Below are 27,313 nucleotides of genomic sequence, written 5' to 3'. Positions count from 1 at the left end.
AAAAAGTGTCAATGTTATCCTATGGAGGAAAATATGGTTATCGGTTTTTAGGTAAGTAATCGGTCTTTGGAGTTGAGGTTCTGGGGTTAGAACAAGGGTTCCCCCAGGGTCAAGGGTGCACTCTTGTTACACCCTCAGTGGCACTAGGGCGGCTGGGTGCAGGGTGCTGAGGCCTAATGTTATCCAATGGGGGATAGGGGGCCTCTGGTTGGTGGCTGCTGGCAAGCAGGCCACTGGGTTGTGGGAGCAAAGCTCCTGGACTTTAGCTCAGGGCGAATGGGGAAACAAATTAGCACCAAAGGTGCATTCTCAGCGGCACTAGGGCAGCCGGGTGCAGGGTGCTGTTTCGAGGTTAGATGCCCTGTTGTTTCCAATAGAGAACCTCCGGTTTGCAAAAGCACTGCAAGCAGGGAGACAAAATAATTCTGGGTGCGACCACCACTTCGAGAGGTAAGTTGGGAAGTTAGGGGTTGGTTAGGCACCGTCGGTTTGGGCACACAAGGCTGTGGGATGTCGGGTGCAGGGCTGCCTTTTGGGGTCGGATCTTCTTACCAGCTCCTGGTCGCGGTCAGGGGGGCCTTCTGGATTTAGGCTGCAGGCGTCTGCTGGAGGCTTGAGGCAGGTCAGGGGTCACCGGATCTTGGTTCAGGATCGCCGGGGTGACCTCCTCGTGGTGTTTGCCCACTCGAGCTCAGGCCGTGGGCGGCGGGTGCAGAGTGGGGCGGATTCGCGTCTCCGACTGCTGCCAGAGGTTGCAGTTTAACAAATCCGGTGTTCACGGGAGAAGCAGTCTTTGGAAGTGAAGGCAGGCAGGTCCTCTGGGGTTTTTGAAGTTGCTGGCTGCAGGACACACCAGGATTTCGCAGGAGCAGGTTCGCGGGGGAGACAGGCCGGTAGGGCTGGAGACAGGCCGCTAGGGCTTGGCCCAAGTCAGTGGGCGTCTTCCTCTTGTTAGCTGCTGCATGGCTGTTCGGTCCTGCTTCTTCTTTTCTTCTTGTTTCTTGTCTGGATCTGAGGAAGCAAGGTTCAGGGGTACCCCTAAATACTAGATTTAGGGGCGTTACAGGTAAGTAAAAGGCAGGGACCAATGGGTCACTTCCCTGGGGTCAGTACAACCCCAATTATGCCACCCTCCTGTGGGAGGGGGGTATGTGCCTGTCCCTGGTTGGCTGAGTCCCCCCATATTCAAGATGGCGGGGACTGAGAGTTCTGCTTCACCTCGCCTCCCCCACCTGAGGGGTGGGGTTGGCAGAGGTAGGCACACCTCTCTTCCTCACTTGTTTTTCCCGCTGGTTCTCACGCCCAAAGTGGGGGTCAGAACAGTGGGTACCAGTTGCTGAAAGCAGCAATTGACCTGGGGAATCTCACAAAGGCGGCATGCCTTTGAAGTTTCCCCTTCGTGAACCCTGCCCATCCTGGGGGAGGAGGCTTGGGAACTCGTCCCAGGATGTGCATTGTTTCAGGCCCCGGAGAGAAGCATACTCACAACCCAGGGGTCCAAAAACACGTCTGGTGGTGGCAGCTGAAAGGCGCCACTCAGCCAGGACCTAGAAGTGGGTTCGTTTTCTGGGGGCATCTCTAAGATGCCTTCTGTGTGCATTTTTCAATAAATCCCACACTCGCATCAGTGTGGGTTTAATGTGCCGAGAAGTTTGATACCAAATTTCTCAGTTTTCAGTGTAGCCATTATGGTGCTGTGGAGTTCGTAATGACAAACTCCCAGCACCATATACTCCTAATGGAAGCAGCGCACTTGCAATGTCTAAGAATGGACTTAGACACTGTAGAGGTATAGGGCTCATGCACCTGTACCCTCACCACTGGTATAGTGCACCCAGGTAGAGGGGTGACTAATCCATGCCAGGGCAGTGGGTTGTAGGAATGGCACACAAGGATGTGTGACGTCGACTCATTACTTTGTTCTGCACCAAAACAAGCAGCCTGCAAAGGCAGTGTGTGTGTGTGTAGTGGTACAGGACCTCTAAGGGTGGCACAATAAGTGCTGCAGCCCATAGAGGCCTTCTCTGTTCACAGTGCCCTGGGTGCCTGTGGTACCATTTACCAGGGGCCTACCTGTGGCCAGAGATACCAATTGGGTTTAGGCTTCAATGCAGTTTTAGGGAAAGAACATAGGCCCCGGGTACCTGATTAGCAGGAGCCCAGGGTACACTCAGTCAAAGTACATCAGCAATTCAGAAAAAAGTGGGGGCAACCATTCAGAAAGAGGGCACTTTCTCACACAAGGCAAGTGAACAGGATGCCATGTTGGAGAAGGTGAAGGAATTTATAGAAGAAGACTGGCCAGAGAAAAAAATGGTGCATAATTGTAGGAATTTTTGGGAGGTTCACAGTTAACTCACAGTGGTGCATGAGGATGTCATGAGAGGGGTGAAGGTTGTTCCCTCCAAGGAGTTAAGGGAGTCCATCATAAAATTGTGTCCTGATCGGCATCTGGGCATCGTCAAAAGTAAGAGGAGGATTAAATAACATGATTGGTGGCACGGCATTAATCCTGAAATCGAGAGGATTGTCAGGGATTGTGAGTTATGCATGGATGCGGATAAGCCACAAGTGCAGCTAAAACCTCAGTCGTTTTCTGTACCTTGTCCAGAGATGGCTCGGGAGGTGTTAGGTGTGGATATCATGAGGCCTATTGATAGCGAGAGTGGAGAATCCCGGAATGTCTTAGCAGCCATTGATTCTTTTTCTAAGTGGCCTGAAGTGGCATTCGTGATCTGTGCTAGCGTGGAGACTGTTGTTAAACTTCTTCTTGACATCTTTCAGAGGGAAGGGCTACCGAAGAAGGTCATTACGGACTATGGAGTTCAGTTTAGGAGTGAGATGATGGAAGGGTTTGTGTATCTCAATGGCAACAAACACAAATTCAGCTTAGTCCATCATCCCAGTGACAATGGTGAAGTTGAGAGGTATAATCGAGTGATAAAAGGAACCTGGCAGAGGCTAAAAGCAAAAGGTTAAATTGGATGGCTTGCATTAAAATAAGAGTTTGGACGCATCGCACCGTACCGTGTTACTGGGTATAGCACCTTCACTATTATGAGAAGGAGGTTGCCTTTTATGCAGGACAACCAAGGATGGTTGGCTCAATCTCGGTTACATCAGTGGTCTTCCGAGATTGTGAGAGGGAATATTGTGAAGCTGCAGGGTAGATATAAGACGATGCTGATAGGAACAGAGGCAATAAAGAAGTGTTGATAAAGAAGGGAGATGCGGAGAGTGAAGAAGGGGTGGAGTAAGTATTCTGACCCATTCGATATTGCAGAAGTGTACAGGAATTGATATAGATCTTGGTGGACAGATTACTCTGTCACAACGATGACGTATATCCCGTCCACCGAAACATAAATCCCATTATATCCTTTTGGATTTATATTTCAGTGGACAGGATATCAGTCACCGGTGTGACGGAGTAATCTGTCTGCCAAGATTGCAATCAGGCCCTTAGTGATAGAGGTGTGTGGAGCTTGGACAGGTTTGCAAGGTGTAAAGCAAGGAGGAAGGAGGTGTGTGGAGCCTGGACAGGATTCTAAGGTGTAAAGCAAGGAGGAAGGATGTGTGTGGAGCTTGGACAGGTTTGCAAGGTGTAAAGCAAGGAGGAAAGAGGTGTGTGGAGCCTGGACAGGATTCTAAGGTGCAAAGCAAGGAGGAAGGAGCTGTGTGGAGCTGGGACAGGACTGTAAGGTGTAAAGCAAGGAGGAAGGAGGTGTGTGGAGCCTGGACAGGATTGTGAGGTGTAAAGCAAGGAGGAAGGAGGTGTGTGGAGCCTGGACAGGATTCTAAGGTGTAAAGCAAGGAGGAAGGATGTGTGTGGAGCCTGGACAGGATTCTAAGGTGTAAAGCAAGGAGGAAGAATGTGTGTGGAGCCTGGACAGGATTCTAAGGTGTAAAGCAAGGAGGAAGGAGGTGTGTGGAGCCTGGACAGGATTCTAAGGTGTAAAGGAAGGAGGAAGGATGTGTGTGAAGCCTGGACGGGATTGTGAGGTGTAAAGGAAGGAGGTATGTGGAGCCTGGACATGATTGTAAAGTGTAAAGGAAGGAGGAAGGATGTGTGTGGAGCTTGGACAGGATTGTGATGTGTGAAGGAAGGAGGTGTGTGGAGCCTGAACAGGATTCTGAGGTGTAAAGGAAGGAGGAAGGATGTGTGTGAAGCCTTGTCAGGATTGTGAGGTGTAAAGGAAGGAGGTATGAGGAGCCTGGACAGGATTTTAAAGTGTAAAGGAAGGAGGAAGGATGTGTGTGGAGCTTGGATAGGATTGTGATGTGTGAAGGAAGGTGGTGTGTGAAGCCTGGACAGGATTGTGAGGTGTAAAGGAAGGAGGAAGGAGGTATGTGGAGCCTGGACAGGATTGTAAGGTGTAAAGGAAGGAGGTGTGTGGAGCTTGGACAGCATTGTGAGGTGTAAATGAAGGAGGAAGGAGGTGTGTGGAGCGTGGACATGATTGTAAGGTGTAAAGGAAGGAGGTGTGTGGAGCTTGGTCACGATTGTGAGGTGTGAAGGAAGGAGGTGTGTGGAGCCTGGACAGGACTGTGAGGTGTAAAGGAAGGAGGAAGGAGGTGTGTGGAGCTTGGACAGGATTGTGAGGTGTAAAGGAAGGAGGAAGGAGGTGTGTGGAGCCTGGACAGGATTGTGAGGTGTAAAGGAAGGAGGTGTGTGGAGCCTGGACAGGATTGTGAGGAGTAAAGGGAGGAGGAAGGAGGTGTGTGGAGCTTGGACAGGATTGTGAGGTGTGAAGGAAGGAGGTGTGTGGAGCCTGGATAGGATTGTGAGTTTGCAAAGCAAGGAGGAAGGAGGTGTGTGGTGCCTGGACAGGATTGTGAGGTGTAGAGGAAGGAGGTGTGTGGAGCTTGGACAGGATTGTGAAGTGTAAAGGAAGGAGGAAGGAGGTGTGTGGAGCCTGGACAGGATTGTGAGGTGTAAAGGAAGGAGGAAGGAGGTGTGTGGAGCCTGGACAGGATTGTGAGGTGTAAAGGAAGGAGGAAGGTGCGAGGAGCTTGGACGGGATTGTGAGGTGTGAAGGAAGGAGGTGTGTGGAGCCTGGACAGGATTGTGAGGTGTAAAGGAAGGAGGAAGGAGGTGTGTGGAGCTTGGACAGGATTGTGAGGTGTAAATGAAGGAGGAAGGAGGTGTGTGGAGCCTAGACAGGATTGTGAGGTGTAATGAAAAGAGGAAGGAGGTTGTGGATCCTGGACAGGATTGTGAGGTGTAAAGGAACGAGGAAGGAGGTGTGTGGAGCTTGGACAGGATTGTGAGGTGTAAAGGAATGAGGAAGGAGGTGTGTGGAGCTTGGACAGGATTGTGAGGTGTAAAGGAAGGAGTAAGGAGGTGTGTGGAGCTTGGACAGCATTGTGAGGTGTAAATGAAGGAGGAAGGAGGTGTATGGAGCGTGGACATGATTGTAAGGTGTAAAGGAAGGAGGTGTGTGGAGCTTGGACAGGATTGTGAGGTGTGAAGGAAGGAGGTGTGTGGAGCCTGGACAGGACTGTGAGGTGTAAAGGAAGGAGGAAGGAGGTGTGTGGGGCTTGGACAGGATTGTGAGGTGTAAAGGAAGGAGGAAGGAGGTGTGTGGAGCCTGGACAGGATTGTGAGGTGTAAAGGAAGGAGGTGTGTGGAGCCTGGACAGGATTGTGAGGAGTAAAGGGAGGAGGAAGGAGGTGTGTGGAGCTTGGACAGGATTGTGAGGTGTGAAGGAAGGAGGTGTGTGGAGCCTGGATAGGATTGTGAGTTTGCAAAGCAAGGAGGAAGGAGGTGTGTGGTGCCTGGACAGGATTGTGAGGTGTAGAGGAAGGAGGTGTGTGGAGCTTGGACAGGATTGTGAGGTGTAAAGGAAGGAGGAAGGAGGTGTGTGGAGCCTGGACAGGATTGTGAGGTGTAAAGGAATGAGGAAGGAGGTGTGTGGAGCTTGAACAGGATTGTGAGGTGTAAAGGAAGGAGGAAGGAGGTGTGTGGAGCTTGGACAGGATTGGGAGGTGTAAAGGAAGGAGGAAGGAGATGTGTGGACATTGGAAACAGGCACCTGGACGGACTGACGTGAACGCCGCCGGTCTTCGATTTGAATTTAAAAAGAGCTTGATATCATAAAATAAGAAACTATTGCAGGTCCCTCAGAGGAATAGTTGAAAGAAGCAGTTTTGATGTAATACTTCCCACAACAATTTAAGGAAGCTTACCCAACTGGGCGGAGGAATATTGTTTTTAATAGTAAGTATAGGGTTGAGGCGGATGTTGTGACTCCCCAACGAAGGCCAGTTTGCTGCTATACAACAGCTGCCCGAGTTTTACATAATTCATGAGATAAAATATGGAGTATTCGGGATCCGTTTGCTTGAAGGTTATTTGAGGACTCCAGGGCAGGTTTATCGCCTGAATTTTTTTAAAAAGAACGAGAGTAATGAAACTACTGTCTTGAAAAAGAAGGTGTGTAATCCCTGTCGCTGGTTACTTACGGAGGTCCTGCTGTTGATGCCATTTGCTGCCCTGCCGCTCCTGGGGTGCACACGCTGTTCGTCTCCTCTGTCGGCGCCAACGCTATCGCGCCCGTGACAGGGGGAGACTACAGCTCCCAGCCTGCTTAGCGGCCACTTCCGCTTGTCTTCACGCCCGGAGGCGCTGAAAAGGCAGAGGCTCCCTCCGCGTCGCGGGACGCGCGCGGGCGACGCTGGGCTAAGCCCGGGCAAAGGGCGGGCCGTTGTGCGGCCGTTAGGAGGCCGGAAGAGTTCGGGCCGGGCCACCCCCCTAAATCATGGCTTTCTAAAACTGTTCGGTGCTACGATGATGGCGTGAGCTGTATCAAGACTTCATCCAGCTGAATATTCGCTGAACCGGGGTTGCCGTCCCGTTATAGTTCTGCAACAACTTGCGATTGAAATAAGACAGGCTTATTCTTTTAACATTTATGTGTTCTCCACTGGTGTGTAGAGACTCGAGTTTTAAACGGGAGTGATTTCTTATTACTAATACTAGAGACTAATGCGCTTGTATTGAATCTCAGAATGGCCACAAAGAACTCCACCTTGGACAATTATTTGGTCAAAATGGTGAGCAAGATAAATCATGACCGACGAAAATCACTGGGGAAGGATTCTATTCCGGACCTCACCACTTCTATAGATACTAATATTGAAAGTGATCTTACTATGCTGGATTTAACCAGCATTGACAGTTCTTGTCCTGAAACCGTAACTACCATTTTCTTAGATCACGAAGTATCTACTCAAGTACCGCTAGAGTCACCTAGTGATCCTGTGTCACCTCTTTCCCCCTTTAAGAGGCCTGTAAGGAAATGTAGGAAAACCCTAACTAAGTGGGGAAATGCTCACCCAAAGTTGAAGTTGGACCAAAGACATAGAAATACTGTGTCTGTTACTGATAACACAGCTAGCAAGGGTGATGGGAGTGATAATCTTTTGGGTCATATTGCCAAGATTTTTGAGGATAAATTAGACCTAATAACTAAGCCTCTCATGGAAAAAATTGACTCTCTAACCATGGAGGTATCTAGTCTATTTGAAGCAAAATTAGATTTGGTGACCAAACCTCTTTTGGAAAAAATTGATTTCTTATCTTTGGAGGTATCTAGGTTGGGTGGTCTTTTAGAGAACATGAGGAAAGATCAGACTGCAACAATTCCTGATTCAGAAATACATTCAACAGTCCAGGCACAATCAGCCATAATCGGAAGAAAAAGCCCTCTCAAATCCTTACCCAGGGAGATATGTCATCCAGCTGGTTGTATCCCCCAGTCAAATGTAGCTCCACCTAATAGTGAGAGGACTACTACTCCTGGATATAGACCAAACCACATTAACCTCCCGCCTGATTGTGAACCTTATGTTGTAGTGCTTTCAAATGTCCCTCCCCCCGACTCGACAATATCAAATCATCGGGAGGAATCCCATGATTCCCTCAAACGGAAATCAATTGCTTGGTTACATAAAAATTGTGGTTTTCCCCCACTCCTCTCTGATGACATTCTGTCTACTAGAAGGGTTCCCTGGATTGGTAGCGCAAGAAAAAGATGCAAGGGGGATTGCATAATTATCAATTTTAGATACCCCCAGCACGCTGCAACCGTCCTTCTAAGAGCAGCATCCCGGGATATAGGGGAGCTTGATGTGGGAATGCATTCTTTGGGGTATTTCTATAGGCATTTGACCAAAGTACCACTATTACCTAATACTCGTAGACCCATGCACAATAGCAGAGACATACACTTCACCATCCCAACTGAAAATAGATTCTCAGCTTTGAGTATGCTAGATCAAAATGATTGACATTCAAACGAATCAAGCATAGACACACGAATAGACAATCCGATATGGGGTTCAGGCGTGAATGTTGAACAATTGGGTTCAAATTCTACAATACCAACATGCCCCGGTGTTACTGTGTTAGACAAGTTGGGAATTAAGATTCTATCTTCCATCCCCTCAACGAGGGAGGCTGCTAGTTCAGGGGTCTCAGACAAGTATTATATAATGTCCACGGAGGGAAAGGATGATAATGAAGTTGCTAATCAAGCAAATAAGGTCAAGTCTTTAGACATATCAGAGGTCAATACAGGGAATGAAATAATATTAGTAGGCCCAGCCTCACCACACGTAAAAGAGGATCCAAGTATCAGAATGTTATCTTGGAATATAGCTGGGTTAGCTAAGAATTTAATGGATGAGATATGGTCCTCATATATAGAGGATTATGATATCATACTCTTACAGGAGACATGGATGGTGGAAATTCCCCACAGGTTGGGTTTTAAAACTTTTTGTTCTAATGCAACACCATCCAATAGAGGTAGAGCATCAGGGGGATTGGTTATTTGGGTCAATGTGTCTCTAGAAATAGAGGCTAGCCAGATATCAATTTCCCCTCCAGACCTACTTGGCATTAAAATTCTTACTAGAAGGAAAGAAATCATTTATTTAATAAATATATACAACAGACCATATCCATCCAATAAGGAATCTAAAACGATAGAAATCTTGGATTCCTTTTTGGAAACACTGGGAGAAAATGCAAAGGTAATAGTTGGCGGAGATTTTAATTGTAGATATGAGCCTGTTTCAGGTATGGAAAAAAAATTTGATGAACAAGACGCCGCTAATAATATTTTGCCCTTACAATCAGTGGGCTCAGTTAATAACACTGTAGCTGTCTTTCAAATTTTGCAATTGACTGTGGCGCACGATTTAAGGGCTTGTAACGGCCGTTTTTGTTCGGATAGTCCAGCAGCCCCGACTTATTTCAAGGGATCTTACAGATCACACATAGACTTCATAATGGCATCCCGGAACGTATGGGAATTAATCGCAGACTTTAAGGTAGATCAAAGGACAGAGAGTGATCATTTCCCTCTCCAACTATGGTTAGATCCCCACCCATTTATTACTAGACATGACGAAGAAATGTTACTAACATCATCTAGTGGGGAGCTACAAATATCTAACAATAGACGTGCGGTAAGATGGCCACATATTTTGGGGTCGGAAAAAACACTGGAAAAGATCTATAATGTCTTCTCTGAAATGATGGGAACACCCCAGTTACCTATAGTGGGCACTCAGGGTGTTCTTGATTTACATTATAAGTTGTTGGATGCTTTAACTCCACTACTGAGCAAAACTTATAAACAAGATAGCAATAGGGAAGGGAACCCCCTCAAGATGATGAATCCATGGTATAATCAAGACTGCCGCCAAGCTAAATCAAGGCTGATTCAGGCAGTAAAATCTGGTAATCGTCTAGATATAAAAAACGGAAGATTAATTTATAACAAAACCATGGACCAAGCAAAAAAATCCTGGGATGAAACTATTTGGGAGGATCTCTTAAATGCAACAAAGCAGCGTGACCAAAGTACGTTCTGGAATTTAATCGCCAAGGGGAATAAGAAGGGTAGATCATCAAAGGATATTTTCCTAGATGAAAATACATGGTGTGATCATTTTACCAAGCTTTATGCCAATAAAAAGAACAGTTTGTCCCTTAAGGATCATGAGATAGACTTAGGATCGAGTAATGCCCCCTTACTCTTCAGTTTAGAAGAATCCATCCAGGCCTTACAGGCAATGAAAATGAGCAAAGCTCCTGGTCCTGACAAAATTACCGGCGATTTACTAAAACATGATGCAGAAGTGTGGGGACCATATATAAACTTCCTGTGTAATTCGATTGCTGCTGGTACACCAATTCCTGATTCCTGGAAAGGGGCTGAAATAATAACAATTTTTAAAAAAGGAGACCGTTATGACCCTAGTAATTACCGCCCAATTAGTTTAATTGACATTTTACAAAAGATTTTTGCCAGACATATTTTAAACAGGCTCTTAGATTGGACTGAAGAGACTAAAATACTGACTAAATATCAAGCTGGTTTTAGATCTAAAATTAGTACTATTGATCAAGTATTTAGGTTTATGTGCATCTGTTGGAAGTACATAAACCTAAGGAAGGGTAGTCTATATGTGGCGTTTGTGGATCTTAGGGCCGCCTTTGACCTTGTTCCGCGTAAATTGCTGTGGTCTACACTTAAGAACATGGCGGTCCCAGGGCAACTACTTAAAGAACTGATTAGGCTTCACACGGGGAATTTTGCCAAAATCAGATGGGGAAAGAATGGTGAAATCTCCAGGGCTATTCCAGTAGACCGTGGTGTGCGCCAAGGATGCGTGCTAGCCCCTACACTCTTTTCCCTATATGTTAATGATATACCAAGTTATCTGAGTAATTGCGTGCATGATTCCCCAAAACTAGGTGGTGAAGCGGTCACGGCATTATTATTTGCCGACGACACTATCCTTATCTCCCAAACACCGAGAGGCTTACAAAACTTGGTTGATACATTTCAAAAATATTGTGAGGGGAAGGGGTTAGAAATAAACCCTAGTAAAACTAAGTACATGTCCATAAACTCCAAAAAATCCCTTAGGAGTAAACTGTTCCTTGAAAATAAAAAACTAGAACAGGTTGGGAGTTTTACCTATTTGGGGATCTTATTGGACAGTAACCTGTCATGGAAAGGACAGATAGATAAAAGTTCCATATCCCTCAAACAAAATTCAATGCCTATCCTAAGAGTTCATGGAGCTAGCTACTCCAAGGCTATATCACCGGCTCTAGAAGTATACAAAGCTAAGGCACAATCGGCAGCACTTTATGGTGCTGAGGTTTGGGGCTACTATTGTAACAATACTTTTGGAAAACTGGAAAATTACTTTGTGCGTAGCCTACTAAAGATACCAACTAGAACCCCTATGGTTCCTGTATTTTTAGATATTAACCTCAAAAAAATAGACTACCAAGTAATTTTAAGACCGTTGTTGTATTGGGTCAGACTATGGGTAACCCCGGAACTGAGTGTCTATAAAAATGGTTTTGTTGAACTCTCGCGGATTGATGGTTATTTGAATACACCATGGGTAAAGTATGTTTCAAAGTGGTATGAAAGATTAGGGCTTGCACACCTATGGGATGCTCCACAGAATATGTCATTGTCCTCTAGGAAGCTTGTAAAGGATACCTTCTGGTCGTACGTCAACGGTGAACTACTGTATAGCTCATCGTTTGGCAAACTGACCATGGAATTTCTGCTTTTTAAAGATACTCCTAGTTTAGAGCTTTTTATGGATGAGATCTGTCCACCATTAGCAAAATCATTATACTTACAGTTTAGGTATGGTGTTCTACAGATTAACTCATATACATCATGCTGGGGGAAGGTAAAAGGCCCTGAATTGTGTACCCTCTGCTCTCTAGGGGCCAAAGAAGATGCTGCCCATTTACTCTTTTTCTGCCCGAAATACAAAAAACCAAGGGGTTGTTGGATCAAACCTGTTTGTAATTACATAGGGGTTAGATCTTACAAAGAGGCAGAGCGTATACTCAAGTCAAACACCTCTCAGTTAGTGGTTTTTGGAATAAGTAGATTTCTATACAGTGTGTATTTTATTCGGAAAAAATCTAGTCACAAGTTGTAAACACATTTGGATTTATGCACTGCTTTTAACTTTCTCCCCACCTTTTGTGCTTCACTTATGTCTTATTGTCTCTTCAGTCCATGTATTCAATTGTTTCTGGTTTTTAATTAATTTATATATTGTTATTTATGTTTTTACACGCGGTACTGTACTTATGGGTTATTTACAAAACAAATTTTATCGCCAACTTAATGTAATTTCCTCCCACTTATATGATGAACTGTATATATGTATGTTATATTAATTTCTGTTGACTTTTATGGCTCATTGCCGAAATAAAGTTTAAATGATTATTCTTTCGAAACGCGTCGACGCTCTCATTGTAGCCACAAATTTGTTTGTATACAACATGACCATAGATGCCTATGATTTGTAAAGAACTAGGACTTAGGTGGTTTAATTCTTTTTTCGATTGTGGCAACTGATGACATATGTTACTGTCTGTTTTTGAACTCTTGTGTAATAATTTTTGTATTTTAATATGATTAATTGGTTTTAAATATTGAATGTATTACAATTGCTTCATTGTCATTTTGTGATTAAAAATTGTTTTTATGTAATGGTTTTTTGATACAACATATTATTTTTAATAAACTTCAGCCATCAGCCGACTGACTACAGGTTTTGTGCCAATACGCAACAGACTTAAGATTGAAAGTGGTGTATAATTCTGGAACTAAATGAATGCGATGTGGATTATGAATGTGAAGTAAGGAGGGGATATTGCAGTATTCCCAGAGGACATCTTTGTATACAATCCTGGTGTGTGGAGCCTGGACAGGATTGTGAGGTGTGAAGGGAGGAGGAAGGGGGTGTGTTGAGCCTGGACAGGATTGTAAGGTGTAAAGCTAGAAGGAAGGAGGTGTGTGGAGCCTGGACAGGATTCTAAGGTGTAAAGCTAGAAGGAAGGAGGTGTGTGGAGCCTGGACAGGATTGTAAGGTGTGAAGGGAGGAGGAGGGAGGTGTGTGGAGCCTGGATAGGATTCTAAGGTGTAAAGCAAGGAGGAAGGAGGTATGAGGAGCATGCATAGGATTGTAAGGTGTAAAGGAAGGAGGGAGGAGGTGTGTGGAGCCTGGACAGGATTGTAAGGTATAAAGCAAGGAGGAAGGGGGTGTGTTGAGCCTGGACAGGATTGTAAGGTATAAAGGAAGGAGGAAGGGGGTGTGTTGAGCCTGGACAGGATTGTAAGGTATAAAGCAAAGAGGAAGGGGGTGTGTTGAGCCTGGACAGGATTGTAAGGTATAAAGCAAGGAGGAAGGGGGTGTGTTGAGCCTGGACAGGATTGTAAGGTATAAAGGAAGGAGGAAGGGGGTGTGTGGAGCCTGGACAGGATTGTAAGGTGTAAAGGAAGGAGGGAGGAGGTATGTGGAGCCTGGACAGGATTGTGAGGTGTAAAGCAAGGAGGAAGGAGGTGTGTGGAGCCTGGACAGGATTGTAAGGTGTAAAGGAAGGAGGGAGGAGGTATGTGGAGCCTGGACAGGATTGTGAGGTGTAAAGCAAGGAGGAAGGAGGTGTGTGGAGCCTGGACAGGATTGTAAGGTGTAAAGGAAGGAGGAATTAGGTATGTGGAGCCTGGACAGGATTGTAAGGTGTAAAGGAATGAGGAAGGTGGTGTGTTGAGCTTGGACAGGATTGTGAGGTGTGAAGGAAGGAGGTGTGTGGAGCAGGACAGGATTGTAAGGTGAAAGCAAAGAGGAAGGAGGTGTGTGGAGCCTGGACTCGATTGTAAGGTGAAACCAAGGAGGAAGGAGGTGTGTGGAGCCTGGACAGGATTGTAAGGTGTAAAGGAAGGAGGGAGGAGGTATGTGGAGCCTGGACAGGATTGTGAGGTGTAAAGCAAGGAGGAAGGAGGTGGGTGTGTGGAGCCTGGACACGATTGTAAGGTGAAACCAAGGAGGAAGGAGGTGTGTGGAGCATGGACAGGATTGTGTGTTGTAAATGAAGGAGGAAGGGGGTGTGTGGAGCCTGGCCAGGATTGTAAGGTGAAAGCAAGGAGGAAGGAGGTGTGTGGAGCCTGGACAGGATTGTGAGGTGTAAATGAAGGAGGAAGGAGGTGTGTGGAGCCTGGACAGGATTGTGAGGTGTAAAGGAAGGAGGAAGGGGGTGTGTGGAGCCTGGACAGGATTGTGAGGTGTGAAAGAAGGAGGAAGGGGCGTGTGGAGCTTGGACAGGATTGTGAGGTGTAAAGGAAGGAGGAAGGGGTGTGTGGAGCTTGGACAGGATTGTGAGGTGTGAAGGAAGGAGGTGTGTGGAGCCTGGACAGGATTGTGAGGTGTGAAAGAAGGAGGAATGAGGTGTGTGGAACTTGGACAGGATTGTGAGGTGTGAAGGAAGGAGGTGTGTGGAGCTTGGACAGGATTGTGAGGTGTAAAGGAAGGAGGAAGGGGTGTGTGGAGCTTGGACAGGATTGTGAGGTGTGAAGGAAGGAGGTGTGTGGAGCCTGGACAGGATTGTGAGGTGTGAAAGAAGGAGGAATGAGGTGTGTGGAACTTGGACAGGATTGTGAGGTGTGAAGGAAGGAGGTGTGTGGAGCTTGGACAGGACTGTGAGGTGTAAAGGAAGGAGGAAGGAGGTGTGTGGAGTCTGGACAGGATTCTAAGGTGTAAAGCAAGGAGGAAGGATGTGTGTAGAGCCTGGACATGATTGTGAGGTGTGAAGGAAGGAGGAAGGCTGGTGAAGCAGGGAGTAAAGCAGCAGGTGTTGGAGCTGGTTGGGCAAGAGTGGGGTCTGAGTGAGGGAGAAGGAGGGATTAGTGAAGAGAGGGTGAATGGAGTGAATGAGGACGCAGGGCCTGTGGATGGTGTTGAGGAAGGGCGATCTGTTAGTAGATCCGAGAGGGGAGTTAAAGGGGCAGCATATTTGAAGGATTATGTTGTATAATAAAGAACATGAGAATGTGTCATCTGTTTCTTCTCAGATTGTGTATTACATGTTTTTCCCCTGTGATGTATTTTGTCGAGTTTTACTTATAGTGTTGTGTTACGTGCTCCGTTGTGTGTAAAGGGGAGAAGTCTTGTGCTCATCTTTAGGGGCAGGCGCTGGCAGGTATTACAGAGCGCGTGGCTGCTGTTATGGTTGGAAGGGAAGGTTGGTTTAGGGTGGGAGCTGGGTGAGTTACCGCCGGACTTCAAGGGGCCTTGCTTCAACTAAGAGTTAATTTAGGGGGATGGTAGGGGGTCGCCGTGTGAAGGGTTATATTGCCAACCACGTTGGTGATATCCCACCCTCCCCTCGGGTTAGGTCGTTATGTATCCTCTTGGGTGATTTACCCCCCCCCCCCCTCCCCCCCCTAAGATCACACGCCGTCTGTTCTGCAATACTCTCCTGTGTACGTTTACATCCGCTCCGGCGAAATCCCATTTCTCTGCTGGAATCCCCACACCAGGGTCATGCCTCTGTGGAGATCTCACCCCTCCTAAGGAAGTTTACATCTACCTGCTCTTCTGCAGTGTGATATCTGCTCTCCCCTCTAGTAATATGACACACGGACCTCCCCTCCCCCCCTCAGTACTCTCCCGTGTAAGGTACACCCTCTAGGTGATATCACATTTCAATGACGGGATCCCCCCCAACTAAAGTTATCCCCCTACCCACCTCTGTGGAGATATCACGCTTCCTAAGTGTACATCTCCCTGCTCCAGTTCTGCCTCCCACGTAGGGTTGTATTCACCCCCCCCCCCTTCGTCCCCCCCCCCCCCCACCTGTTGGTGTGTTGATATTCTCTGTCTCTTCCGGGGTGATATCTTCTCTCCAGTAACGAGAGACATCGGCACCCCCCTCCCCCCCCCCCCCCCACGGGGAGTTTACATCTGCAGTGATCCTTATCCTGTACCCCCCCCCCTCCAACTCACCCCTCTCGGGGGGTGGGGGGGTGTTACATCCGCGGTGAACCCCTATTCTTCCCCCACCCCTTCGCCTCTGCGCTGCTCCCCCTATCCCGCCCCCCTCATCCTCTGCCCCCTCCCCTCCGTCTAGCGCCTCGTGCCCGAGCACCGAGCACGCGCCTCTCCGGACGTGAAGGAACGCGGCCCTGGATGGAGCGGGGGGCCTGGCCGGGGCGATAGTGGGGGCTCTTCTCATCGGACGGAGCCGTGGGGGTGTCCGCACCATGGGCCCACCCGCCGTACCCCCCCTCAGGCTCCTGCTCCTTATGGGGGTGCTGCAGCTCCCCCCACCCGGGGACAGCAAATACGTGAGGGGCAACATCAGCACCAGGGAGGTGAGTGACGGAGGGCTGGGGGGGGGGGGGGGGGGGGGGGGTCAGCACCAGGGAGGTGAGTGACGGGGGAGGGGGGGGGGGGTCAGCAACAGGGATGTGATGGACGGGAGGTATATGCACCAGGGAGGTGAGTGACAGGAGTATATGCACAAGAGAGGTGAGTGACGGGGGTATATGCACTAGAGATGTGAGTGACGGGGGTATATGCACCAGGGAGGTGAGTGACGGGGGATCAGCAACAGGGATGTGAGGGACGGGGGTATATGCACCAGGGAGGTGAGTGACGAGAGTATATGCACCAGAGTGGTGAGTGACGGGGGTATATGCACCAGGGAGGTGAGTGACCGGGTAGATGGACCAGAGAGGTGAGTGACGGGGGGTATATGCACCAGGGAGGTGAGTGACGGGGGTATATGCACCAGGGAGGTGAGTGATGAGGGGGTATATGCACCAGGGAGGTGAGTGACGAGAGTATATGCACCAGAGTGGTGAGTGACGGGGGTATATGCACCAGGGAGGTGAGTGACCGGGTAGATGGACCAGAGAGGTGAGTGACGGGGGGTATATGCACCAGGGAGGTGAGTGACGGGGGTATATGCACCAGGGAGGTGAGTGATGAGGGGGTATATGCACCAGGGAGGTGAGTGACGAGAGTATATGCACCAGAGTGGTGAGTGACGGGGGTATATGCACCAGGGAGGTGAGTGACCGGGTAGATGGACCAGAGAGGTGAGTGACGGGGGGTATATGCACCAGGGAGGTGATTAACGGGGGTATATGCACCAGGGAGGTGAGTGATAAGGGGGTATATGTACCAGGGAGGTGAGTGACGAAGGTATATGCACCAGGGAGGTGAGTGACGGGGGTATATGCACAAGAGAGGTGAGTGACGGGTGTTATATGCACCAGGGAGGTGAGTGACCGGGTAGATGGACCAGAGAGGTCAGTGACGGGGGTATATGCACCAGGGAGGTGAGTGACGGGGGGTATATGCACCAGGGAGGTGAGTGACGGGGGTATATGCACAAGAGAGGTGAGTGACGAGGGGTATATGCATCAGGGAGGTGAGTGACAGGGGTATATGCACCAGAGATGTGAGTGACGGGGGTATATGCACCAGTGAGGTGAGTGACTAGGGGGTATATGCACCAGTGGGGTGAGTAACGGGGTCATCAGCACTAGGGAGGTGAGTGACGTGGGAGGTGGGAGGGACATCTGCCCCAAGGGAAGTCAGAGACGGGGGTATATGCACAAGGGAGGTAAGTGAGTGGGTATATGCACCAGGGAGGTGAGTGACGAGGGGGTGTATGCTTCAGGAAGGTGAGTGATGAGGGGGTATATGCACCAGGGAGGTGAGTGATGAGGGGGTATATGCACCAGGGAGGTGAGTGATGAGGGGGTATATGCACAAGAGTGGTGAGTGACGGGGGTATATGTACCAGGGAGGTGAGTGACCGGGTAGATGGACCAGAGAGGTGAATGACGGGGGTATATGCACCAGGGAGGTGAGTGACGGGGATATATATGCACCAGTGGGGTGAGTAACGGTGTCATCAGCACTAGGGAGGTGAGTGATATGGGAGGGACATCTGCCCCTGGGATGTCAGAGACAGGGGTATATGCACAAGGGAGGTGAGAGAGGGGGGTATATGCACCAGGGAGGTGAGTGACGGGGATATATATGCACCAGTGGGGTGAGTAACGGTGTCATCAGCACTAGGGAGGTGAGTGATATGGGAGGGACATCTGCCCCTGGGATGTCAGAGACGGGGGTATATGCACAAGGGAGGTGAGAGAGGGGGGTATATGCACCAGGGAGGTGAGTGACAAGGGGGTATATAGACCTGGGAGGTGAAGGGGGTATGAACCAGAGAGGGGAGTGACTGGGGTATACGCACCAGAGAGGTGAGTGACGGGGGGTATATGCATCAGGAAGGTGAGTGATGGGGGTATACACACCAGAGAGGTGAGTGACGGGGGTATATGCATCAGGGAGGTGAGTGATGGGGGTATACGCACCAGAAAGGTGAGTGACGGGGGAATCAGCACCAGGGAGGTGAGTGAAGTGGGTATATGCACCAGGGAGGTGATTGAAGAGGGGGTATATGCACCAGGGAGGTGAGGTGACGAGGGGGTATATAGACCTGGGAGATGAAGGGGGTATGTACCAGAGAGGGGAGTGACAGGGGTATATGGTCCAGAGAGGTGAGTGACGGGGGGTATATGCATCAGGAAGGTGAGTGATGAGGGGGTATATGCACCAGGGAGGTGAGTGATGGGGGTATACGCACCAGAGAGGTGAGTGACGGGGGAATCAGCACCAGGGAGGTGAGTGACGGGGGTATATGCACCAGGGAGGTGAGTGATGAGGGGGTATATGCACCAGGGAGGTGAGTGACGAGAGTATATGCATATTGAAGGGGGGTATATGCACCAGGGAGGTGATTGAAGAGGGGGTATATAGACCTGGAAGGTGAAGGGGGTATGAACCAGAGAGGGGAGTGACAGGGGTATACGCACCAGGGAGGTGATTGAAGGGGGGTATATGCACCATAGAGGTGAATGACAGAGGGTTTATGCACCAGGGAAGTGAGTGACGGGGGATGGGGAGGATCAGCACCAGGGAAGTGAGGGACATTGGGGTGGGGGTGGTCGGGGGATCAGCTCCAGGGAATTAAGGGACGGGGGTATATGCACCAGGGAGGTGAGTGATGGGGGTATACGCACCAGAGAGGTGAGTGACGGGGGAATCAGCACCAGGGAGGTGAGTGAAGGGGGGGTATATGCACCAGGGAGGTGTGGTGACGAGGGGGTATATAGACCTGGGAGATGAAGGGTGTATGTACCAGAGAGGGGAGTGACAGGGGTATATGCCCCAGAGTGGTGAGTGACGGGGGTATATGCATCAGGAAGGTGAGTGATGGGGGTATACGCACCAGAGAGGTGAGTGACGGGGGTATACGCATCAGGGAGGTGAGTGACGGGGGTATACGCATCAGGGGTATATGCACCAGAGATGTGTGTGACGGAGATATATATGCACCAGTGGGGTGAGTAACGGGAGAATCAGCACCAGGGAGGTGATTGAAGAGGGGGGATATAGACCTGGGAGGTGAAGGGGGTATGAACCAGAGAGGGGAGTAACAGGGGTATACGCACCAGGGAGGTGATTGAAGGGGGGTATATGCACCATAGAGGTGAATGACAGAGGGTTTATGCACCAGGGAAGTGAGTGACGGGGGGAGGGGGAGGATCAGCACCAGGGAAGTGAGGGACGTCGGGGTGGGAGGTGGTCAGGGGATCAGCTCCAGGGAATTAAGGGACGGGGTTATATGCACCAGGAAGGCGAGTGACGGGGATATATGCACCAGGGACGTGAGTGACGGGAGTATATGCCGGGGATATATGCACCAGGGATGTGAGTGGTAGTTGTATATGCACCAGGGAGGTGAGTGGTAGTTGTATATGCACCAGAGTGGTGAGTGACGGGGATATATGCACCAGAGTGGTGAGTGACGAGAGTATATGCACAAGAGAGGTGAGTGACGGGGGTATATGCACCAGGAAGGTGAGTGACGGGGATATATGCACCAGGGAGGTGAGTGGCAGTTGTATATGCACCAGGGAGGTGAGTGGCGGGGGGGGGGGAATCAGCACCAGAGAGGTGAGTGACGGGGGGTATATGCACCAGGGAGGTGAGTGACGGGGGTATATGCACCAGGGACGTGAGTGACGGGGTATATGCATCAGGAAGGTGAGTGATGAGGGGGTATATGCACCAGGGAGGTGAGTGACGGGGATATATGCACCAGGGAGGTAAGTGATGGGGGTATATGCACCAGAGATGTGAGTGACGGGGGTATATGCACCAGGGAGGTGAGTGACTAGGGGGTATATGCACTAGAGAGGTGAGTGACTAGGGGGTATATGCACCAGGGACGTGAGTGACCGGGTAGATGGACCAGAGAGGTGAGTGACGGGGGTATATGCACCAGGGAGGTGAGTGACGGGGGGTATATGCACCAGGGAGGTGAGTGACGGGGGTATATGCACCAGGGAGGTGAGTGACGGGGCGAATCAGCACCAGAGAGGTGAGTGATGGGGGTATTTTCCTCGCGAAAGAGAGACCCTCTAGCTCACTCTTTGCACCTTGAGATGGGGTGTCCGAGTGGTGGGCGCCTGCAGTCAGGAGACCCGGCTCTGTAAGGAGTGACCCCAGTCACCCCACAGGGGACTGTCATCTGGGACGTGTGCAATGTTACGTACATAGCTTGCGGGGAAACGTGTGCCCGACGCACCGGGCCTCAGCCAATGCGGTGACGCGCTGGTGTGAAGGCTGCAATCTTCATTGGTTCATCGTGAACGGCTGTGTGAGGGCCACAGAGGTGACCTGTGAATTATGAAATGTTATAACACCGGCAGCACCCTGAGCCGGGAATGTGAAAGCAATTGTTAAAGCCAATAGTCCTTTAAAGGAGGGTGGGATCTCACAGTATCACAGCCTGAGGACCGATACTTTGTTACCTGGAATCTAACAGATTACCACAGTAGGTAAAGGCTTTGGTGTTGGTTAACACCTCTGACCGACCCTGGGGGTAGCTGGCTTCCTGTTAAAATCCTTGTTAGAGCTTGTTTTGTTGTCATTTTGTACATATTTATAATGTTTTGACTGTTTACATGAAGATTGCCTTTTGCAACGCCTGTTATCAACAGAGCAGGCCTTTAAGGGTGGGCTGTTATCACACTGTGCTCATTGAAGTGCTGTTATTGCACTGCGTTAAAGCCAGTAGGCATTGAAGAATAGACTGTTATTACTCCTTGTTAAAGCCGGTTCTCCTTGAGCGGCAGGCTGTTATTGCACTGCGTTAAAGCCAGTACTCATTGAAGAATAGACTGTTATTACACCTTGTTAAAGCCGGTTCTCCTTGAGCGGCAGGCTGTTATTGCACTGCGTTAAAGCCAGTAGGCATTGAAGAATAGACTTTTATTACACCTTGTTAAAGCCGGTTCTCCTTGAGCGGCAGGCTGTTATTGCACTGCGTTAAAGCCAGTAGGCATTGAAGAATAGACTGTTATTACTCCTTGTTAAAGCCGGTTCTCCTTGAGCGGCAGGCTGTTATTGCACTGTGTTGAAGCCAGTACTCATTGAAGAATAGACTGTTATTACACCTTGTTAAAGCCGGTTCTCCTTGAAGAGCAGGCTGTTATTGCACTGCGTTAAAGCCAGGACGCATTGAAGAATAGACTGTTATTACTCCTTGTTAAAGCCGGTTCTCCTTGAGCGGCAGGCTGTTATTGCACTGCGTTAAAGCCAGTACTCATTGAAGAATAGACTGTTATTACACCTTGTTAAAGCCGGTTCTCCTTGAGCGGCAGGCTGTTATTGCACTGCGTTAAAGCCAGTAGGCATTGAAGAATAGACTTTTATTACACCTTGTTAAAGCCGGTTCTCCTTGAGCGGCAGGCTGTTATTGCACTGCGTTAAAGCCAGTAGGCATTGAAGAATAGACTGTTATTACTCCTTGTTAAAGCCGGTTCTCCTTGAGCGGCAGGCTGTTATTGCACTGTGTTGAAGCCAGTACTCATTGAAGAATAGACTGTTATTACACCTTGTTAAAGCCGGTTCTCCTTGAAGAGCAGGCTGTTATTGCACTGCGTTAAAGCCAGGACGCATTGAAGAATAGACTGTTATTACACCTTGTTAAAGCCGGTTCTCCTTGAGCGGCAGGCTGTTATTGCACTGCGTTAAAGCCAGTAGGCATTGAAGAATAGACTGTTATTACACCTTGTTAAAGCAGGTTCTCCTTGATGAGCAGGCTGTTATTACACTTTGTTAAAGCCAGTACTCATTGAAGAATAGACTGTTATTACACCTTGTTAAAGCCGGTTCTCCTTGAGCGGCAGGCTGTTATTGCACTGCGTTAAAGCCAGTAGGCATTGAAGAATAGACTGTTATTACACCTTGTTAAAGCCGGTTCTCCTTGAGCGGCAGGCTGTTATTGCACTGTGTTGAAGCCAGTACTCATTGAAGAATAGACTGTTATTACACCTTGTTAAAGCCGGTTCTCCTTGAAGAGCAGGCTGTTATTGCACTGCGTTAAAGCCAGGACGCATTGAAGAATAGACTGTTATTACACCTTGTTAAAGCAGATTCTCCTTGATGAGCGGGCTGTTATTGCACTGCGTTAAAGCCGGCAGGCATTGAAGAATAGACTATTATTACACCTTCTTAAAGCCGGATCTCCTTGAAGAGCAGGCTGTTATTGCACTGCTTCAAAGCCGGTAGGCATTGAAGAATAGACTGTTATTACACCTTGTTAAAGCCGGTTCTCCTTGAAGAGCAGGCTGTTATTGCACTGCGTTAAAGCCGGTAGGCATTGAAGAATAGACTGTTATTACACCTTGTTAAAGCCGGTTCTCCTTGAAGAGCAGGCTGTTATTGCACTACGTTAAAGCCAGTACTCATTGAAGAATAGACTGTTATTACTCCTTGTTAAAGCCGGTTCTCCTTGAGCGGCAGGCTGTTATTGCACTGCGTTAAAGCCAGTAGGCATTGAAGAATAGACTGTCATTACACCTTGTTAAAGTAGGTTCTCCTTGATGAGCGGGCTGTAATTGCACTGCGTTAAAGCCGGTAGGCATTGAAGAATAGACTGTTATTACACCTTCTTAAAGCCGGTTCTCCTTGAAGAGCAGGCTGTTATTGCACCGCTTCAAAGCCGGTAGGCATTGAAGAATAGACTGTTATTACACCTTGTTAAAGCAGGTTCTCCTTGAAGAGCAGGCTGTTATTGCACTGCGTTAAAGCCGGTAGGCATTAAAGAATAGACTGTTATTACACCTTGTTAAAGCAGGTTCTCCTTGATGAGCGGGCTGTTATTGCGCTGCGTTAAAGCAAGTATGCATTGAAGAATAGACTGTTATTACACCTTGATAAAGCAGGTTCTCCTTGAGGAGCGGGCTGTTGTTACGTTGTGTTAAAGCCAGTACTCATTGAAGGAAAGAATGTTATTACACCTTGTTAAAGCCGGTTCTCCGTGAGGAGCGGGCTGTTATTGCACTGTATTAAAGCCAGTACTCATTGAAGAACAGACTGTTATTCCACCTTGTTAAATCCGGTTCTCCTTGAGGAGCACTCTGTTATTACACTGTGTTAAAGCCAGTACGCATTGAAGAATAGACTGTTATTACGCCTTGTTAAAGCCAGTTCTCCTTGAAGAGCAGGATGTTATTGCACTGCGTTAAAGCCAGTATTCGTTGAAGAATAGACCATTATTACACCTTGTTAAAGCCGGTTCTACTTGAAGAGCAGGCTATTATTGCACTGCTTCAAAGCCAATAGGCATTGCAGAATAGACTGTTATTACACATTGTTAATGCCGGCTCTCCTTGAAGAGCAGGTTGTTATTGCACTGTGTTAAAGCCAGCACTCATTGAAGAATAGTCTGATAAATTGCCTTGTTCAAGCCGGTTCTCCTTTAAGGGCAGACTTTTATTGCACTGCGTTAAAGCCAGTAGGCATTGAAGAACAGACTGTTATTACACCTTGTTAAAGCCTGTTCTCCTTGAGCGGCAGGCTATTATTGCACTGTGTTAAAGCCAGTACTCATTGAAGAATAGACTGTTATTACGCCTTGTTAAAGCCGGTTCTCCTTGAGGAGCGGGCTGTTATCGCACTGTGTTAAAGCCAGTACTCATTGAAGAATAGACTGTTATTACACCTTGTTAAAGCCGGTTCTCCTTGAGCGGCAGGCTGTTATTGCACTGCGTTAAAGCCAGTACTCACTGAAGAATAGACTGTTTTTACGCCTTGTTAAAGCCGGTTCTCCTTGAAGAGCAGGCTGTTACTGCACTGTGTTAAAGCTGGTAGGCATTGAAGAATAGATTGTTATTACACCTTGTTAAAGCAGGTTCTCCTTGATGAGCGGGCTGTTATTGCGCTGCGTTAAAACCAGTAGGCATTGAAGAATAGACTGTTATTACACCTTGTTAAAGCAGGTTCTCCTTGAGGAGCGGGCTGTTATTACATTGTGTTAAAGCCAGTACTCATTGAAGAAAAGACTGTTATTCCACCTTGTTAAAGCCGGTTCTCCTTGAGGAGCGGGCTGTTATTGCACTATGTTAAAGCCAGTACTCATTGAAGAACAGACTGTTATTACACCTTGTTAAAGCCGGTTCTCCTTGATGAGCACTCTGTTATTACACTGTGTTAAAGCCAGTACTCATTGAAGAACAGACTGTTATTACACCTTGTTTAAGCCGGTTCTCCTTGAAGGGCAGGCTGCTATTGCACTGCGTTAACGCCAGTACGCATTGAAGAATAGACTGTTATTACGCCTTGTTAAAGCCAGTTCTCCTTGAAGAGCAGGATGTTATTGCACTGCGTTAAAGCCAGTATTCGTTGAAGAATAGACCGTTATTACACCTTGTTAAAGCCGGTTCTACTTGAAGAGCAGGCTATTATTGCACTGCTTCAAAGCCAATAGGCATTGAAGAATAGACTGTTATTACACCTTATTAATGCCGGCTCTCCTTGAAGAGCAGGCTGTTATTGCACTGTGTTAAAGCCAGTACTCATTGAAGAATAGTCTGATAAATTGCCTTGTTAAAGCCGGTTCTCCTTTCAGGGCAGGTTGTTAATACACTGCGTTAAAGCCAGTAGGCATTAAATAATAGACTGTTATTATGCCTTGTTAAAGCCGGTTCTTTTTGAGCGGCAGGCTGTTATTGCACTGCGCTAAAGCCAGTAGGCATTGAAGAATAGACTGTTATTACGCCTTGTTAAAGCCGGTTCCCCTTGAAGGGCAGACTTTTATTGCACTGCGTTAACGACAGGAGGCATTGAACAACAGACTGTTATTACACCATGTTAAAGCCTGTTCTCCTTGAAGAGCAGGCTGTTATTACACTGCTTCAAAGCCAGTAGGCGTTGAAGAATAGACTGTTATTACACCTTGTTAAACCCGGTTCTCCTTGAAGAGCAGGCTGTTATTGCACTGCGTTAAAGCCAGTAGGCATTGAAGAATAGACCGTAATTACACCTTGTGAAAGCTGGTTCTCCTTGAAAAGCAGGCTGTTATTGCACTGCGTTAAAGCCACTAGGCATTAAATAATAGACTGTTATTATGCCTTGTTAAAGCCGGTTCTTTTTGAGCGGCAGGCTGTTATTGCACTGCGCTAAAGCCAGTAGGCATTGAAGAATAGACTGTTATTACACCTTGTTAAAGCCGGTTCTCCTTGAGCGGCAGGCTGTTATTGCACTGCGTTAAAGCCAGTAGGTATTTAAGAATAGATTGTTACTACACCTTGTTAAAGCAGGTTCTCCTTGATGAGCAGGCTGTTATTACACTGTGTTAAAGCCAGTACTCATTGAAAAATAGAATGTTATTACACCTTGTTAAAGCCAGTTCTCCTTGAGCGGCAGGCTGTTATTGCACTGCGTTAAAGCCAGTAGGCATTGAAGAATAGACTGTTATTACACCTTGTTAAAGCCGGTTCTCCTTGAGCGACAGGCTGTTATTGCACTGCGTTAAAGCCAGTAGGCATTGAAGAATAGACTGTTATTACACCTTGTTAAAGCAGGTTCTCCTTGATGAGCAGGCCGTTATTACACTGTGTTAAAGCCAGTATTCATTGAGGAATAGACTGTTATTACACCTTGTTAAAGCCGGTTCTCCTTGAGGAGCGGGCTGTTATTACACTGTGTTAAAGCCAGTACTCATTGAAGAATAATCTGATAAATTGCCTTGTTCAAGCCGGTTCTCCTTTAAGGGCAGGTTGTTATTACACTGCGTTAAAGCCAGGACGCATTGAAGAATAGACTGTTATTACGCCTTGTTAAAGTCGGTTCCCCTTGAAGGGCAGACTTTTATTGCACTGCGTTAAAGCCAGTAGGCATTGAAGAACAGACTGTTATTACACCTTGTTAAAGCCTGTTCTCCTTGAGCGGCAGGCTATTATTGCACTGCGTTAAAACCAGTACTCATTGCAGAATAGACTGTTATTACGCCTTGTTAAAGCCGGTTCTCCTTGAGGAGCGGGCTGTTATCGCACTGTGTTAAAGCCAGTACTCATTGAAGAATAGACTGTTATTACACCTTGTTAAAGCCGGTTCTCCTTGAGCGGCAGGCTGTTATTGCACTGCGTTAAAGCCAGTACTCATTGAAGAATAGATTGTTATTACGCCTTGTTAAAGCCGGTTCTCCTTGAAGAGCAGGCTGTCATTGCACTGTGTTAAAGCCGGTAGGCATTGAAGAATAGATTGTTATTACACCTTGTTAAAGCAGGTTCTCCTTGATGAGTGGGCTGTTATTGCGCTGCGCTAAAGCCAGTAGGCATTGAAGAATAGACTGTTATTACACCTTGTTAAAGCAGGTTCTCCTCGAGGAGCGGGCTGTTATTACATTGTGTTAAAGCCAGTACTCATTGAAGAATAGACTGTTATTACACCTTGTGAAAGCCGGTTCTCCTTGAGGAGCGGGCTGTTATTGCACTGTGTTAAAGCCAGTACTCACTGAAGAATAGACTGTTTTTACGCCTTGTTAAAGCCGGTTCTCCTTGAAGAGCAGGCTGTTACTGCACTGTGTTAAAGCTGGTAGGCATTGAAGAATAGATTGTTATTACACCTTGTTAAAGCCGGTTCTCAGCCGGTTCTCCTTAAAGGGCAGGCTGTTATTGCACTGCGTTAAAGCCAGTACGCATTGAAGAATAGACTGTTATTACGCCTTGTTAAAGCCAGTACTCATTGAAGAACAGACTGTTATTACACCTTGTTAAAGCCGGTTCTCCTTGATGAGCACTCTGTTATTACACTGTGTTAAAGCCAGTACTCATTGAAGAACAGACTGTTATTACACCTTGTTAAAGCCGGTTCTCAGCCGGTTCTCCTTAAAGGGCAGGCTGTTATTGCACTGCGTTAAAGCCAGTACGCATTGAAGAATAGACTGTTATTACGTCTTGTTAAAGCCGGTTCCCCTTGAAGGGCAGACTTTTATTGCACTGCGTTTAAGCCAGTAGGCATTGAAGAACAGACTGTTATTACACCTTGTTAAAGCCTGTTCTCTTTGAAGAGCAGGCTGTTATTACACTGCGTTAAAGCC

General features: G+C 47.8%; 1 protein-coding gene across 1 annotated transcript in view; it reads left to right on the top strand.

Moving 5' to 3' along the window:
- The first annotated feature begins 15,975 nt into the window (after positions 1-15,975).
- TMEM145 (transmembrane protein 145) overlaps positions 15,976-27,313 on the top strand; it is a 325,900-nt gene continuing 314,562 nt past the window's right edge. The window contains exon 1 of the mRNA XM_085615577.1: positions 15,976-16,214. Coding sequence (XP_085471703.1) covers positions 16,104-16,214 — 111 coding nt within the window. The 5' untranslated portion in view covers positions 15,976-16,103. The remainder of the gene's footprint in view (positions 16,215-27,313) is intronic.

Source organism: Triturus cristatus, chromosome 7 (genome assembly GCF_964204655.1).
Source record: "Triturus cristatus chromosome 7, aTriCri1.1, whole genome shotgun sequence".
In the NCBI taxonomy this organism is placed as follows: domain Eukaryota; kingdom Metazoa; phylum Chordata; class Amphibia; order Caudata; family Salamandridae; genus Triturus; species Triturus cristatus.
The sequence above is the reverse complement of the archived record's forward strand: the minus strand, read 5'-3'. Positions and strand labels throughout refer to the sequence as shown.